The following is a 16588-nucleotide window of genomic DNA, read 5'->3' as shown; positions in this document are numbered from 1 at the left end:
ACCTTATAATGGAAAGTGACAACAATCAGTCTTAATTTCCTTTATTCTGAATAAGGGAACTTCCATAATTTCACCTGTCTTTGGTAGTTTAGAAAATGGAAAGATGTGGATTTTAAAATAATCTCTGAAAGAAGTTGTCGCTGTGTCCGGTGTCATTTGATATTGGACTTGGCTCTTCTTCAATTAGAATTATAGAACTTGGATTGCTAATAATTATAGGGGAACAAACTCAAGAAGAACCTGTTTTTCTCAAGATGAAATTTTAGTTTTGTTTATAATACTTTTTTCCCCTGCTCTCCTGGCAGGTAATTGATCATTTTGATTCAAACTAACACAGTTTTCCCCAGGTCAGGAACAGTCCGCCTTCAGCAATTTTAGAGGAAGGAGAAGACCTTTGGGGTTGACCTCAGCCCAGAAGTATGGAGGGATCTGAGTTTAGCTGAATAAATGCACACTGTAGATACCTTGGGCCAAAGTAAAGTCTTCCATGATGATGTTTGTCTAAATTTCCAGGAGTCTTTAACTTTCTCTGGCTGTGACATTACCAGGACCATGTAGCCACTAACTTAGAGTTTAGGGACAAAAATGACAGGATTGCCCAAAGTACAAAATTAAGCAAATTAGAGGCTGCCGGGCAGAACAGAGAAACTATCAGAGGGATATTTAAAATGAAATCTTTACGGAAACACTCCAGATAATACAAAGCTATCTTTTATTCCTCTCTAGAGACTATAATTTTACCAACACAAAGTTAGTCTTTTCATTTTCCACACTAGTCATGTTCCTGAAGTTGGATGTACTTGGGTTTCTTGAGTCAAAATGAATCCCAGATGGCCTCTGTTTCAAATAATCTGTAACAAGATACTCCTTTGTTTATCCTGGGTTTCCTTCCGTTCACTAAGGTGGAGGAGGGAGGTTCTTTGGGTAATGCTAACTTATGCAAAGCTACCAAATGGTGGTGGTTGCTTGAACGGAAGACACTTTCTTGGTTCCCACTCTGATGTAGTGTCCTGACTTTACTCTTTTTCCTGTGAGTATTCTACTCCACCCTATTGCACAGCCCCTTGTCACATGGATGTATATTTACCACAGGTCGTTATCATGTCCTCCCCAAGAAGACAAAGCAAACAGAGGTACGCGAAGCTACCTTATACAGTAAAAATATGAAATTTAAACATTGCTATGCCAGTATTGTATTAAAAAAAAAGTCTGTAAACAATTTATTATGTAAACGTACAGGGGAATAAAGACTTACCTGTTCAAACAGGAGCCTGATGTTCACAGATGTAAATAACTTACAGTAGCTGCCGCTTTCCTGATCTGAAAACCCACTTGTGCAAAAAGGACTTAAACCCACTGTTGAGTGACAGTAAGTACCTGCGCACAAGGAAAGTGCAGACACGTGCTGAGGACTTTTACTGAGTCATGGCTTTTGAGGTTTGCCTTTGCAGTCAGGGGGAAGAAAACCCCTGTGAGCCTGCATTTGATAGACTAGACTCGGGTTTGCAAGTGGAGCACGGATTTCATCTTCGACATACCCAGGCCAGTTTAATCAAACATTTGATGTTGGCACCAGCAGTTTTATGCCCAGGGACAAAGCTCTCTCATTTCATTGCTCCATTGGTTTGAGAGACACAGCATCACTGGCCTGCATCGGCTCCCACCAAATCCCTATTCCCCAGGCACGGGTGTTAATGTCACTGCACAGCAGAGGGTAGAACCAAACCCTTCATTTTATTATCTAAGCTGGGGAAGGTCATGGAAATTATTAATTTGATGTACATCTCTTGATTCCCTGATTTGGCTCCAAGAGTGTGAATTTCAGCTGGTGCTGCATTTCTGACCTTCTTGTGAAGGGGTAGTTTGCTTTCTATATGCCAAATGTATGGGAAGATTTCTCAGGACTCCCAAGTCTTCGTTTTCAGTTTTCAGCAAGAATTATGTCTTCGATACTGCTTGTAACTGAGATTTCAGTTTACAGTGTGGGGGAAAGTAAAATGCTGGCGGTGTGTGATGTATTGCACTAAAGAATATCCAGCCTGGAATTTCAGTCTTCAGATTCTGATTTTTCTGAATGCACTCTGACGACCCCCCTCATTATGTTCATCAGATCAAATCCCCAGGGTAAACCTACCCCAAATCATTCAGCCCTTACGGTTGCTTTGAAAGTTAATAGGCAGTTAGTGAGGAGAGTTGCCAAGTCATCAGAGAGTTTTGGGGACTCCTGTCCTACTCTGTCAAGCATATGAACTCTTACTGAAATCTCCATAAATTTGGAGCCTCAAAATAGACTAAAATGGAGTTACCCCTCGTAGAAGTCTCAAAAAGTGTGCTCACGCGTAACGTTGCACACAGTCCTACGTGAGAGCAAGAAAAAACAGCATGTCTTGCCTTCTTGCTTAATTTAATGGGACTAAACCAAAATTAAAAGAGACCTAACCCAGTTTGAGGGGATCAGAGCAAAATGCCCTACTTTAGGCTTCATGATAAGGAAGACCCTTGCGTAGCCTATGAGACCAGGTCCTGGATTGAAGGCCTCCACTCCTCACAAACAACTGGTTGGCTTTATTGTGCTCTGTGGTCACGGGGTGTCTGCTGTGCATGCTATTGGTTGCCAGAGGAATGGGGCCAAGACATGAGGTTAAATTAGTCCAGATCCTTCTTTGCTAGTAGCCAGACTGCTTCAAACACGTTTTCCTAATAGTGCAAGGCCATTTTCCTATACAAGGATTGTTCACCTTGAAAACACATGCTTTCCCTACAAGAACATACATACTCACATTCCAGAAAAGACCTCTAACTGCCAACAAGATTTAATGTCCATCTTCTGCTTACAGTTATTTAGAATCTCTCCTTCTCTTGACGACTTTGTGTCTCGTGCTGAGGGCATATGGATGTCTGTGTTTCCCCAAACCCACCGGCATTCTATGGTCTCCAGAATGCCCGGCTTGGGAGAGCTGCAAAGGGTGCTTGCTCTCTGCTGTAGTCACACTACACCTTCTTGAAAAAGAATGAAGAGGTTAAGAGACTTGGCCTTCTCGGGAAAATCCTTTAAACGTAGTTTTCCAACCCTAGAAAGCAGATTCCTGCTGAAAAATAGAAACATGTCTGGCGTTGTTTTGAAGAACAGGAAACAAGTTTCCCCTTCAGACTCAATGTCACAGGGTTTTTGTGACTGGGCTTGTGAGTTTTTGAAAGTTCTTGAAATTTTAGGTATGATTTTCCTATTATGTAATATCGAGGTCCCAGAATATGCTAATTTGACAGGCTTCCAGTTGACCAAGAACCCGCTTTTTAAAGTAATTTGGTTAGGTTAAGCATGTTCTTCTATCCCGTCCAGCTCTGGATATGGTCTCCTCTACCTGGTATTTGATAGTTCTCAAAGTATAATCCAACATTGCAGGCATCCAAAGCGCCCCTGGTTCTGTAGGTAGCTGCTTGTTGGCATTCTCTGCACACAAGCAGATCTGACCGAATTCAATTTAAATTTCCCAAAAACACTAACTCCAGTCAAACTAGTGTTTGGTTTTCCTTATTGATTGGTATGATGTCAGAATTGGTCATTGGCTTGACTAAATTTACCATTTTTCCCCTAAAAGATACTTTGCTCTCCCACAGAACCAGCTTGATAACGCCAGCTTTTGGGGTAGTTTTGGAAGATGAGAAATTGTGCCTTGGTTTTGGCGACTGAAAACTTTGTCTAGCTGATGCTATGTTAGAAAGTGGTTCAAGGAGTCTTGGGGGAGGGGAGCTTCCATGCCCCTTTGCTAGGCAAATCTTATTTTGGAAAGCCTCTTTGCCCCCTATCATTTGAATTTCCTCCCAGAAATCACCACCTAGGAATCACAGTGACAGAACTAATAACAATATACTTGCCTGAGAGGTTAGGATTATGTCTCTTCACATATACTGCAAAGAGAGAAGATGTTCTGTGTGCTTCCTATCAGCTGACTAACGCTTTCATATCGCCACGCGGGTGCGCATACTCAAGCTGCAACGCAAAGAAAAAATGTATGCTCTTCAGAATCATATTCTTCAAACACTACTCAGAAAGCTGTTTGGCACCAATACAGAATTTCACTTAAAGACTCCTGATTGGAAATTCATTGATTGCATTCAAACTCAGAAAACGAGGGGGACACCCACCTTTTTTTTGTTTCTGAGAACAGTATTTAAGATCATTTAAGATCAGAGCTGTTTAAAAAGAAGCACTGCTAAAAAGTTCTAGAATTCCGAGAACTGTAGTATTTTTGTACAGTATCTTCTAAAATGTTCCGATCTCTCTCTACATCTCTTTACAATGTAACGTCTCTAAGTGACTGGTTTCCCAATAAACTGATTTTGATGCCGCTTCTGATGTGTTCTGTGTGCTTAATTCAAGCAGAAACCCTAGCAGGGGATAATTGTTAGCAGAAGTTTCTACTAGCTAATGATTTGCCTGGAAGGAGAGGGTAACATGGGGAGGGGTTGATGGAATTACCTCAGTACAGAGGTTCCAAGCCATCTACAGAATCCAAAGCATTGTACCAAATGCCTAGTGGGTTGGGAAACCCATGATGAAATGATCTCTTTACCCCCAACCGCCCTTTCTCTGGATTCTTCTTACTTAGTTACATATGCCTTTTTCCTGCCCTCTTGCTAACATGTGCCCAATGACATACTTCTAACCTGCTAATATTTCTTGGAAGGTAAGCTCTCTTGCATTCTGATAATTGTCTATTTGATTTTAAAAGCCAGAGCACCCTGAGGCACGTCTATCTAGCTAGAAGTAGACTAGTATATTAGAGTTCGCAAATATTTCTTCAGTTACCCATGTGTTTTGCTCCTTCTGCTTAAAGAACTTTGTGATAGATTCATTTAAGCGGAGGAGATCTTTGCTAGCTTAGAAGATTGAAAACAAAATTCCACAGCGACTCCAGCTGAAGGAGATTTCTTTAATATGATTTTGAGTATGTCTCCTCCCCTTAGAAAGCGCCTTCAGTATTGGCATTTGGGGCACTCTTGTGCTCTTTGAGTAGTGCTCATGATGTAAATCTTGCATTTATCAAGCAGCTGTGCTCTGCTGCTCTTCTGGGGGGGGCTGTGGGGGGGTTGGGATTGAGAATCTGTCCTCAGATACAGGCAGTGTGGAGCAGATGACCACATGTCCGCTACTGAATTGCATTTGTCCCCAGACAGTATTTCTGCATAATCCAGAACTGCCACGGTGTATGTGGAGCTGAGCGACTGGGTTTGTTTCCATCCCACCCTGAGCCAGTGCCAGGTAGAACAGGAGGCAGTGCCTGGCCCCGCGAGTCGGAGCATTGTGTGGTTATGCTGAGTGTCTGTGTGCCCAACATCGTCATCTCCTTTCCTGTACACTGTGCCTGTCATGTTCCAAAATGTGAGACAGTGACTGCTTGTGTTCCAGTTTGTGTGCCGTTTCCTTGCCTGACTTTTATTTTTCTGTTTTTCCTTTTCCATTTCAAACTTTATTATTTGGTCCCACAATGTTTCCGCCGCGGGTTGACCATTTTAAATGTTCTGAGGAGAGTTGAACTGATCTATGCATTAATTTTGCGTTTTGTGCTTTTCTAGGTCTCCAGAGAGAGCCCAATCCCTGTCCTGTAATAACTGTAGAGCACTTTAAAGACTCAACCGGTATTAAAGGCCTTCCCCTGTATCCAGACCCCTCGAGAGTACCTGGCACGAAAACGCAGAACAATTTAGAATCTGACTACTTGGCCCGAGATGGCCCTTCAAGCAACAGTTCATTCCACAGCAGTGAAGAGGAAGGGACTGATCTCGAGGGGGACATGCTGGACTGCAGTGGGTCTCGACCACTCCTCATGGAGTCTGAAGAAGAGGATGAGAGCTGCAAGCCTCCACAGGGGAAGCTGGGAGGAGCTATTCCGTTCGCTCAGCCAGAGGTCTCTACTGAGCAAGCAAAGGCAGGTCAGGGTGGCAGAAAGAACCAGTTCCAAGCCCTCCCACAACCAACCACGGACGGTCTCGGGGAGCCGGATGTTTTTGCCACAGCCCCCTTCAGGAGCTCAAGGGTTCCAGCTGATGACATGGATATTTTCTCCAAAGCCCCATTTGCCTCCAAGGGCAGTGTGGCTCCTTCCCAGCCAGAGGAGGCGGACGTGTTCTTGAGAGCTCCTTTTACCAAGAAGAAAAGCATGGAGGAGTTATCAGTTGCCCAGAGCGCCTCCCAGGAGTTGCCTGGGCAGGCCAGTCTCCTCAGTCAGACTGATGAGGTCCCTTTGCTCCCAGGCCTTGAGAGAGCAGCGTATGCCCCCGTCCGAGCTCAGTACTCCATGGCTGCTTTCGTCCCGCAATCTAACCCCCCCTCCCATTCTGCACAAACAGCAGACCATCCTGACAGCATCTCTCCCAGGGGATCCTCCCTGGAATCTGGGGGCCATGCTAATGACAGAAACAAAGGACCTCAGCCCCAGAAAGAAGCTGTCTCAGGCCCCGTGGCTGGCAAACCATTCCGCCCCCAGTCTTTATCCAAATATTCCCGTCACTATAGCCCAGAAGATGAGTCAAGTCCAGAAGCCCAGCCCATCGCTGCCTACAAAATTGTTTCACAGACCAACAAACAGTCGATAGCTGGCTCTGTTTCCATCACATCCCTTTCCTCCAGGACTACAGAGCTGCCAGCCGTGGATCCATTTGCTCTAGCACCCTTTCCTTCAAAATCAGGCAAGCAGAAACCTTAGGAGCGATACCTGAGCCTTCAGGCCTTTTGTCTTTACCACCTCCCCCCACCCCGCCCAGTACCTACCACATCACTCCCAGCTGAGCCTGTCTCGGAAGAGATACACCAGTTACTATCTTTCAGTTCCATATATCAGAGCAGAATTTCTGCGGACAACAAACTCAGTTGCAGTGATACTTAGTTGAAACCCCTTTAAGTTATGCTCATTTCTTTTGTTTATATTGATTTCTGGACTTGCCCACATTTCCATCTCCACCTCTGCCCAGAACTCTGCTCTCTTTTTTTGCCCCAAGACTGTTTAAATCCAGAAATACTTCACCCCAACCCCAAAGGGGCCATGTTACTGCAATTTTTGTTTTCCTGCAGTTCCTGTTCTGAGTCTTACCCATTGAGGACTCAAGATTAGTCCCTTCAGGACTTGATTTAATTCTCTTGCAAAGGGAATATTTATGGAAGGAAATGCAAGATAAAAATCCTGCAAATCAAGAGGAAGTGTAATCCTGCAGATACTAATCATTCCTGTAAAACCAGCAGCTCTACAGAGGATTCTCTGGGTCTGTTGCGGAGTCTTTGCGAGCCAGGCTGGCCTCTCACACGAGTGTTTGTGGGTGTGTAACCTGTGTCAGACCCTTTCCTATGTAGAAATGCGAACAGATGAGATATTTGTGCTCGTGTGGAACAGTATTGAGCCTTCCCACGCCCATGCTTTTTAAATCACTATGCACAGGTATGTGTGCGTGTGTGTGTGTGTGTGCACGCACACATGCAGGGATCGGTTTTCCTTTAGGTAAATCCTGTCTCACTATGCCTACCTCCACAATCACTCATTTACTGGCATTTGTCTCCTGACCTAACTGAGTTGAGCCCTGTTTTTACTTAGTTCTGTCTTGTGGCAAGATTGAATCCATTGGAAGGTGTAGGAGAATCCTGCTGAAACTGAGGTTTCACGGAGTAGATGTTTTCCTCCAAAGTTTGCTATTTGCTATTAACAAATTCTATTTACATGGTCTTAAAAAATTATGATTTTTTTCCCTCAGAACAATAGAAAAGAGTACCTTGTCCCAATTCTAACCATTGGGTATGTGGTCTTAGTAATATTTTAAAGTACTTAAAAACCTTAGGTCTGAGCACTCCATGCTGTCCTCATGACATTAACATTAATTAATCATGAGACTAGGCTACAAATTAGATTTGCATACTTGTTTGTGTTTTCCAATTCCTTGCTACCTTTCTCCACTGCCTCTTGAGGAAAAATAAATCTGAGACATGTAAATCAGTTTGAGAGAAGAGTAAAGAGCTGAATCAGCTATCCATGAAAATTTAATTCTCTATTCTCTGTAGATGTCGAAGTAGGCCAGATAGGTGACTGACTTGTGTTTTTGAAATGTCTTCTATTTCTGGAAAGATCTGACTTATTCCCAGCTGTTTCCATTCCCCTTATTATTAGTGCCCTAAGGTGAAACTTGTGTCTCAATGGGAAGATCTCTGCTGAGAAGGTTCAATTTAATGGAAAGAGCTGCTGCACCATATTTCAACCTGAAAGCTTCCAGTGACTTGTAATCGATGTCAGTGATGTCTCCATTAGCTAGAAAAGTTGGGAGAGTTGCTTACCAAACCAGTAAGAATTGGAAATTCATCCAAGGATCAAGCCTGAATGCCAAACTCTATTGCAGTTGATTAGGTGTCATACTCTTTAAATTTGAAATTCAGGAATCTTAGGGATAGAATATGAACAGCAACTTTTCAAGACATTTTCTAGTTTGGTCTCCACCTATTTCAAACGTCCAGGTTAAAGGATAAATAACTGGCACTGGATCAGGGCTATCGGCAATGGTTTTACAACTGAGATTTCAACCACGCCAGTCTTTCACTTTGGTGAATGTGAAATGTTCCTTCTAAGAGTTTGCCTTTCTCCCCGTGATTATTTCTGATTTTTTTTGTGTGTAACAGTGGATGCAAAATCATCTTTCCAGTTGAATAAACAGTTTGGGCTAAGGCATATGGAACTTTGCACCCCAGCCTCTTCCCTTGGCCATTATCAAGTAAAGCCCTCCAAGGCAGGCGCTAAGAGGATAGGAATATTCAGGGAGAGTTCTCATCCCAAGTCAGGAACTCTTCAAGTGGAAGGTCATTGTCATTCACTCTTCCAAATACTCAGGATTACCTCTGTAATAGCCCTGCAAAATGTCTTTCCTTTGGTTATTTAATCACTTCTTCATAATCAAGTAGCCATTTTAGCCCTTGAGGTAAAATCAAAATCATAGTGATTTTAGCACACCGTTGAATCATTTGTCAAGCATGGGCTTGTAACCCTTTTTTATTCTCACTGGAGACCTATGATGGGTGGAGACTCTAAATACATTCTTTGAATAGGAAGTGAACGTAAACACATGCAAATTACTTGTGTTCTTACTGAGTGATGCATGAAAATTTTTGACTATATTACATTAATTATTAGCTAATGATTAGTAAATTCTGCACTGATCTTTGGATCATATAGGGTAAATGCATCATTTAAAGATAAAATATTCTTCCCAGAGGCCATTCTGGATCTGGAATTCTAGAAAATTTAGTGTTAAGGGAATTAGGAGTGCTCAGGGTGCTTTGAATTAGTAGCAAATGCATGTTTCCAACAACTATACTGCAATAAGTTAACATTAAAGAGAAAAGATATATAGTCAACAAAATGCTACACCTTTTAGTTTTATGTGTTACTTGCTTTACACATCTGATAGGGAATGCAAGAACTTGTGACTTCATTTCAGTGGAGCGCAATGAGCCAGAATATATTTAGATACAAAGAATTGAACCACAACATGCACTGATGAACTCTTTTAAAGAATCTGTGTTAAATGACTAACAGGCACTGTTGAATTAATGAAGTTATATTATGTATGGTGGAAAATATTTACCTGAATATTTACCATATATTTATCGTAGCTCACATACGGCCCATTAGCTCCCAGTTCTTGTTAGATTGGAAGATGGAATGAACAAAACAAAAATCTGCAGAAGCAGATGCTGGGCAGGACCTAAGGGAATCTAGGTCATAAATTCAGTTTCATTTTGGGCTCAATCATTATTGAGTTGAAAATTTCATATGTGTAGATGTGTGTACATGTTCACGTGCCCACGTTAGGTCTGAGTTTAATCTGGCAACCAACATTTCTTGAAACTTTTGAGAACAAATACCAGCATCTTTTGGCCCATTATTTATTAAGTTTTAGAGTACATGCACATCAGTGTTTTAAACCATTTGGTGGACATTTCACTGACTCGTAAAGTAGCAGATTTCAGTTTTACTTAAATGTAATCACCAGAATGCTCTGACAGTACAAATTCAATCATGCTGATAAAGAAAAATCATCAGAACATAGGTCATTTAATATGTATGCATTTTACCAAGTAGGAATTTTTATAGGAAACTGCAGAAGGGTGAGATCCAACTCATTCTCCGGACGGAAGGGTGCAACTTAAAATGGAGTCACTTGGGTGCCTTTAATAAAGAAAATTGTTATTCTCTGCTGTGTCTTTGGAACTGAAATTGGAGAACACATGCCAGTCAACTTTGGAATGGCTGCTGGTCGCATAGATGCAGTTTTACCTGAGAAATTTGGAACTCAGATCATTTTGATAAAAGGTACATAGGAGAGCCGCTGGAAAGACTGCGGCTTCTAAGGAGGTAGAAGCACTTTGTAAAATGCCCAGAGTCACCCCTGGGTTCTAATCCTCCAATCCTGCCTGATGGAGTAAACATGAGGATTTTAAATGGAATCATGTAATTTAAATTCTTCGTTTTTCAATGCCTTTGTCAACAACTACTTGTTTTGTTTTTTTAAACCGTCAGAACACTTGCAAACTTGTCAAGTTCACTTAAAATAAAAAAAGTAGTATCTGGTTGGGAATTGTTTCTGTGTTCTTTTGCTACAGGATAAGTCCTCTAGGTTGCTGAAAACAACTAGATGCCTCAGCTTAGATGTAAGAACCCACACCGGCAGTGTCTGGCTTCCCCAGGTGCCACTTTGCTCTCTCACTTCCTGGTCCTCCCTGCCTCATTTGTACCTTGACCTTTATTAGGAAACAGGCCTCGTGTGTGGTCTCCAACATCCCATCTCTAAAACACTACCAGACTCAGCTCTTTCCTGCTTCTTCTCTACTCCTGCAAGTCTTCCTGGGTCACCTTCCTTGTTCCTGTTCCCACTTCATTTCCTCACTTAACAAGGGGGTATAGCTCAGGGGTAGAGCATTTGACTGCATTTCCTCACAACATTCCCCTGCTACAGCCATACCAATAAGTGGATGATGAGAGGTATGACTGAATGATCATGTCAATTTTTCTGTGCCTTTGTTATCATAAACAGTTTCTTCCTAAGTTTCAGCCTAACCTATGATAATCTCACCACACTGGAATAATTCCAAATAAGAATGAAATGGCCCACCTTCCCCATTTCTTATGGACTAGAAGAACAGATGAAGGAAGGTTGGCAGAAGTCCAGCCTACTCTGGAGACACAACCCAAAAGCATCTCTCCACCATGATCTAATACAGGCCCTATGTACCCCAGAATGCAGGGGTTTAGATGTGAAGGGACTCTGGAATACCTTGTAAAAATGGCAGTTAACCAGCACACTGGTGGCTCCAGTCCAGTAATCCCAGAACTTGTAATTCTGTAAGAAATTTAGTCCGAGTGGGGCGCCTGGTGGCTCAGTCATTAAGCGTCTGCCTTCGGCTCGGGTCATGATCCCAGGGATGGAGCCCCACATCGGGCTCCCTGCTCTGCGGGAAGCCTGCTTCTGCCTCTCCCACTCCCGCTGCTTGTGTTCCCTCTCTCACTGTGTCTCTCTCTGTCAAATAAATAAAATCTTAAAAAAAAAAAAAAAGAAATTTAGTCAGAGCTACTTCCCAGCAGTCTCAATATGGGTGACACTGTTTCGAGTTTATGGTAATGTTTTGTTCTTGAAATCAAGTCAATGTTATCTGCGTTGCGTTATGATAGAACTGTATATGCGTGTTGAAGGGATCTGTTTGATTCCTTTTGGCAAGGAATTGCAGAAATGGTTTTTGGTTTTTTTGTTTTTGTTTTGCAGAAATGGTTTTTAACAATGTCAGTTATAAAGTGAGACTTTGGGAGGGAGAGAAGACAATGTAGCCTTTTCACTCTGAAATGGCAAAACAGTTGTATTCTCTGAGTCTACCAAAGACTCCCATTTGAGGATTGTGAATGGAGAGGGTATGTGTGTGTGTGTGTCCTCATGCTTTCTGCCATGGTGTTAAGACCTCCTTAGGAAGGCATGCAAAGAATATCAAGTGGTGACAGTAGGTAGTTGGCTTGAGTGAATTCAGTCCCATTTGCCAACAACTCAAAGAACTGGAGTTGTTTTAGATAAAGGTGGGGAAAAATCAGCCATTGCCTTAGCCTGTTTCCACAGTAAGCATGCTCTTCTCATCCACAAGGATGAAACTTGGCCTGAACCCCTGGCTCACGTGTGGTGGTGGACTGATAGTAGCGACCAGAACAGCGCAAGGCCTGCAAGATGTTCCTTTGAAAGAGAGAGTGTTTGATGTCATTTGTTAGGGCACAGAAACCAAATAAAGGCCAAGGACCATGCTCATTCCATGGAGAAGAGGTGAACTCTGCTGACAAAACATTGTGAGCTGACTGAGGAAGTCGACCCAGCTGTAAGGAATACTGAGGTCATCAGACCCCAGGAAACAGTATGTGCACACAATCTTAAGGGCTGTGAACATGGGAAAGGAAGGGAAAAAGAGATTTATAAAGTCAATCTTAACAGTTTTTGCGATACCTCCTATTTGCAGACTATTGGATTTATGTTATTGCACTCTCCGTGTGATCTATCTTATGTATCTGATAGTTTTTATGAATAATTGTTTTGAGTTGTAAACTCTTACACACTTTATTAAAATGGACCTAATAAAAGTAAATGGTTTATATTTTGTATTATTTCTTAAGTCAGATCTTCCTAGGATTGAAGGGTTCCATAAGTGCCTTTTACAGTACCAAGACTAGTTTTGTGTTTTTAAGTTTCAAAGAACAACGTTTGGTTGGTTGGTTGGTTGGCTGGTTGGTTGGTTTCCAATGCCAGCATTGTTACTTCCTGAGACCTACTTTCCATTCTATATGTTACATGGAGACATAAATGAAATAATAAAAGACAGCGGGCCTGTATGGACTGAGCCAAGAAAACCACAGAGCTCCCTATTGTAAACTTTACTGTGAGCTCCTAAAATACGTTATCTGAATATGACCTGCATCAGTATTCAGTCCTTTTTTTTTTTTAAGATTTTATTTATTTATTTATTTACTTACTTAATTTGACAGAGAGAGAGAGAGGGCAAGCACAAGCAGGCAGAATGGCAGGCAGAGGGAGAGGGAGAAGCAGGCTCCCTGCTGGGCAGAGAGCCCTATGTGGGGCTCGATTCCAGAACCCTGAGATCATGACCTGAGCAGAAGGCAGACGCCTAACTGACTCAGCCACCCAGGCACCCCCAGTATTCAGTCTTTAAAAAACAAACAAAAAAATCCCTTAAGAGACCAGCATTAACATAACAAATTAAAGAGCAAAGTCTTGGAAACAACAAACAAAAAAACCCAGACTCTTAACTATAGAAAATTAACTGGTGGTTACCAGGGGAAGTGTAGGTGGGGGAGGGGTGAACTAGGTGAAAGGGATTAAGAGTACACTTACCTTGATGAGCACTGAGTAATGTATAGAATTACTGAATCACTATATTGTACACCTGAAACTAATATAACATTGTATATTAATTATACTGGAATTAAAATTTAAAAGTACACAAAGAACATACATACGCAAAGAAAAGTCTTGAGGAGAAATGAATTATACCTAAGAATCTTATAATCCATAGTGTGGGAGAGAACCTGCCTGCTTATTTCCTCTCCAGATTTGAGAAAATAACAGTAATATTTGAGCTTTAATGAGTTTTGACATCCATCATTCAGGGAGAATTGGTAAAGGGCTGAGTTCAGGTCTGAGTTCAAGCTGGTAATGGTGTTCAAAGAAGATCCAGGCATCCAGAGAGTTCTGGTATAATATACATGAGTAAAAATCAAAGTTGCCTCCTTTTTCTAAGATTTATCTAAGATCTGGTTCATCTCTCTTTAAATATATGCCCCACCTCATTCTACAATGTGAAGTTCCTGTGCTTTTTCTGTTTCAAGTTATCATTAACCAAGAGTGCAATCTTCCTTGTCTGTGACTTGGCCTGCTCTCAGGGAAGCATCACTCCCACTGAGGTAGATGCAGGAAGCAGAGCCTTCTGCAAATGTGGACGGACTCACCTGCAGTGACTTAGCTCTGTCTTCCTTGTAGGGAGAGCCAAACTTAGAAGCTTCAGCTCCCACAGGGTGCTGTCGTTTGCATTCACCCTTTTGTGCCAGCCCTGAGACTGGTTACACTTTATTAATCTCCCATGTAACACTTGCAAGTTCATATAAAATGTGACCATGCCATGGGACACTCAGTCGGTTAAGCATCTGCCTCTGGCTCAGGTCATGATCCCAGGATCCCTGCTCAGCCGGGAACCTGCTTCTCCCTCGTGCCTGCCGCCCCCCCTACTTGTGCTCTCTCTCAATCTTAAAAAAAAAAATTGACCATGCCATGAGCTTGAATGGAAATGAAAGGAGAGCTAGGGAGTTTGCCAGTGGGGGACATGGATGGAGAAGGGTGAATGGGGGAAGTACTTGAATATGGTTGTACCTTAGCAGCTAAGGAGAAACGATCTGTAGGGAGGGGGCAGATGAAGATGAAGGAATAAGAGAGAGCAAAGTAAATGGATAGCAAGCACACCCAGGACCCAGATCTTGGTTTCTAAATGAAAGGAACCAGGCCTTCGTGGAGAAATGGCTGAGGGCAGGAAATACATAAGGTGAACTAGGAGTATCTTGTACTGCTAAAGAGTAAAGAAGTGCTGGGGGGAAAAAAAAAGCCACAGGCGCACAGGCACCAGTCTGAAAGAACTGCCGATGTTCAAAGCTGGAACAATGTGATCAACAAAATAAATAACATAATCTTAGATTATAACAAAATATAAATACCCCACAGCCCATACTGATATAAAAATGATTGAAAAAATAAATAGGGAAGACAAAATATATCTCTCACGTAGAAGAATTTCAATGAATTTATGTAGGTCTCCTGCCTCCAAAGTAGAGCTTAATTCCACATACTTTGAAAGCTGGCTGTGCTTCCAAAAAATAGTGTGTGGAAAGGGGAGATGGAAAGAGTAACTTCACAGTGGAAAAACCTAACCACTACCACCTCAGCCAGATGACCAAGGTTAACATCAACAGTGCTTTCTCAATAATATGTACCCTTAATATGATGTGATGAGAAGGGTACATTACCTCCATGGTCCTCCTCTCCAAAACCCAGTAATCCCAGTCTAACCAAGAGAATAACATCATACAAATCCCAATTGAGGGACATTCTACAAAATACTTGACCAGCACTCTTCAAAACTGTTAAAGGCATTACAAACAAGGGAAGTCTGAGAAACTGGTACAGGCCAGAAGATGCTAGGAGATATGACAAGTTAGTGTAATATATCCGGATAGGATCCTGGTGCAGAAAAAAAGTATTAGAGAAAAAGTAGTGAAATCCAAATAAACTGTGGAGTTTGCTTAATGTTGGCTCCTTAGCTGTAATAAATAGTAACGTTCGTTCCTTAGTTTTGGCACGTGTATAATGGTAATGGAAGATGCTATCAGCAGGGGACACTGCTTAAGGGATACATAGAAACAGTGTGCACTGTCTTTGCAACTTTTCTGTAAACCTCATGGTACTTTAGAATAAAAAGTTTGCTTAAAAAATAATAAGCTGGGCAAAGTCCCTAAGGAATGGCAAGAGGAGTAAGGAGTGGGGTGGATCCAGAACACAAATGAAGTTAATGGCTTTGGGTAAGGAAGATGCCTCTTCTGCTCCGGTAAGATTAATGCAGTGTCAAGGAGGAAAAACTTTTCCTCTGCACTCTCCAGTTATTTTCCTAGGGGCCTGCAAATTAAACTGCCAAAAAGACAGGTTAATAAAAGAAAAATATTTTTATTCACATACTTACATGGGAGTTCACAGAAAAATATAACTCAAGGAGGCAGTTAGAATTTGGATTTATATACCATCTTAATAAGAGAAGGGAGTGGGGAGAAGGGCACCGTAGGAAAACAAATGACTTTTAGGAAAAGATAAATGGGGAATAGATAATGACAGTTTTGTGAAAATGTCTGTTTAGGTGATTGCTTATTCCTGAGCCAAATTCTCCTTTCCAGTGATAGGAGTCAATCTTTCCTGGTTGCTAAATTCCAGGGGGGGGAGACTGATTTATAACTAATGGATTCTGGGGCGCCTGGGTGGCTCAGTCGGTTAAGCGACTGCCTTCGGCTCAGGTCATGATCCTGGAGTCCCGGGATCGAGTCCCGCATCAGGCTCCCTGCTCACCAGGGGAGTCTGCTTCTCCCTCTGACCCTCCCCCCTCTCATGCTCTCTCTCTATCTCTTCTCTCTCTCAAATAAATAAATAAAATCTTTAAAAAAAAAAATAACTAATGGATTCTTTGGGAGGCTCTGCTTTCAGGTGGATAAGGCAGTTCAAAAGAAAAGAAAACAAAGCCAAGCTCTTCAGCAGTGTATTGTGGATGCCTTCAGCAGGAAGAGGTGAGTGTGTGAGTCTGGGTTCTGACCCATTAGAAAGCCCATTGCTGCCACTGCTACCACCAAGTCCTCCATATTTTTCTCTGCAAAGTAAAATCTGCTAAGAATGAGGACGCAAGGCGTTAAGTTTGGAGTAGCTAATAAAGGGAATTGTTAAAATATTTGCAAACTGTTTTTTAAAAGATTTTTACTTATTT

The 16588-nt window shown here is 42.1% G+C and overlaps 1 protein-coding gene across 22 annotated transcripts in view; it reads left to right on the top strand.

Annotated features, from left to right (window-relative positions):
* Positions 1-12649, top strand: part of AAK1 (AP2 associated kinase 1) — a 170988-nt gene extending 158339 nt beyond the window's left edge. For all 22 annotated transcript variants that reach the window (XM_081832055.1, XM_081832068.1, XM_081832067.1 and 19 more), the window contains one exon: positions 5578-12649. In XM_081832055.1, coding sequence (XP_081688181.1) covers positions 5578-6707 — 1130 coding nt within the window. In that variant the 3' untranslated portion in view covers positions 6708-12649. The remainder of the gene's footprint in view (positions 1-5577) is intronic.
* Positions 12650-16588: the final 3939 nt, after the last annotated feature.

This window comes from Leptonychotes weddellii, chromosome 10, assembly GCF_054177405.1.
Source record: "Leptonychotes weddellii isolate Sample4059 chromosome 10, ASM5417740v2, whole genome shotgun sequence".
Taxonomy (NCBI): Eukaryota; Metazoa; Chordata; class Mammalia; order Carnivora; family Phocidae; genus Leptonychotes; species Leptonychotes weddellii.
The sequence above is the reverse complement of the archived record's forward strand: the minus strand, read 5'-3'. Positions and strand labels throughout refer to the sequence as shown.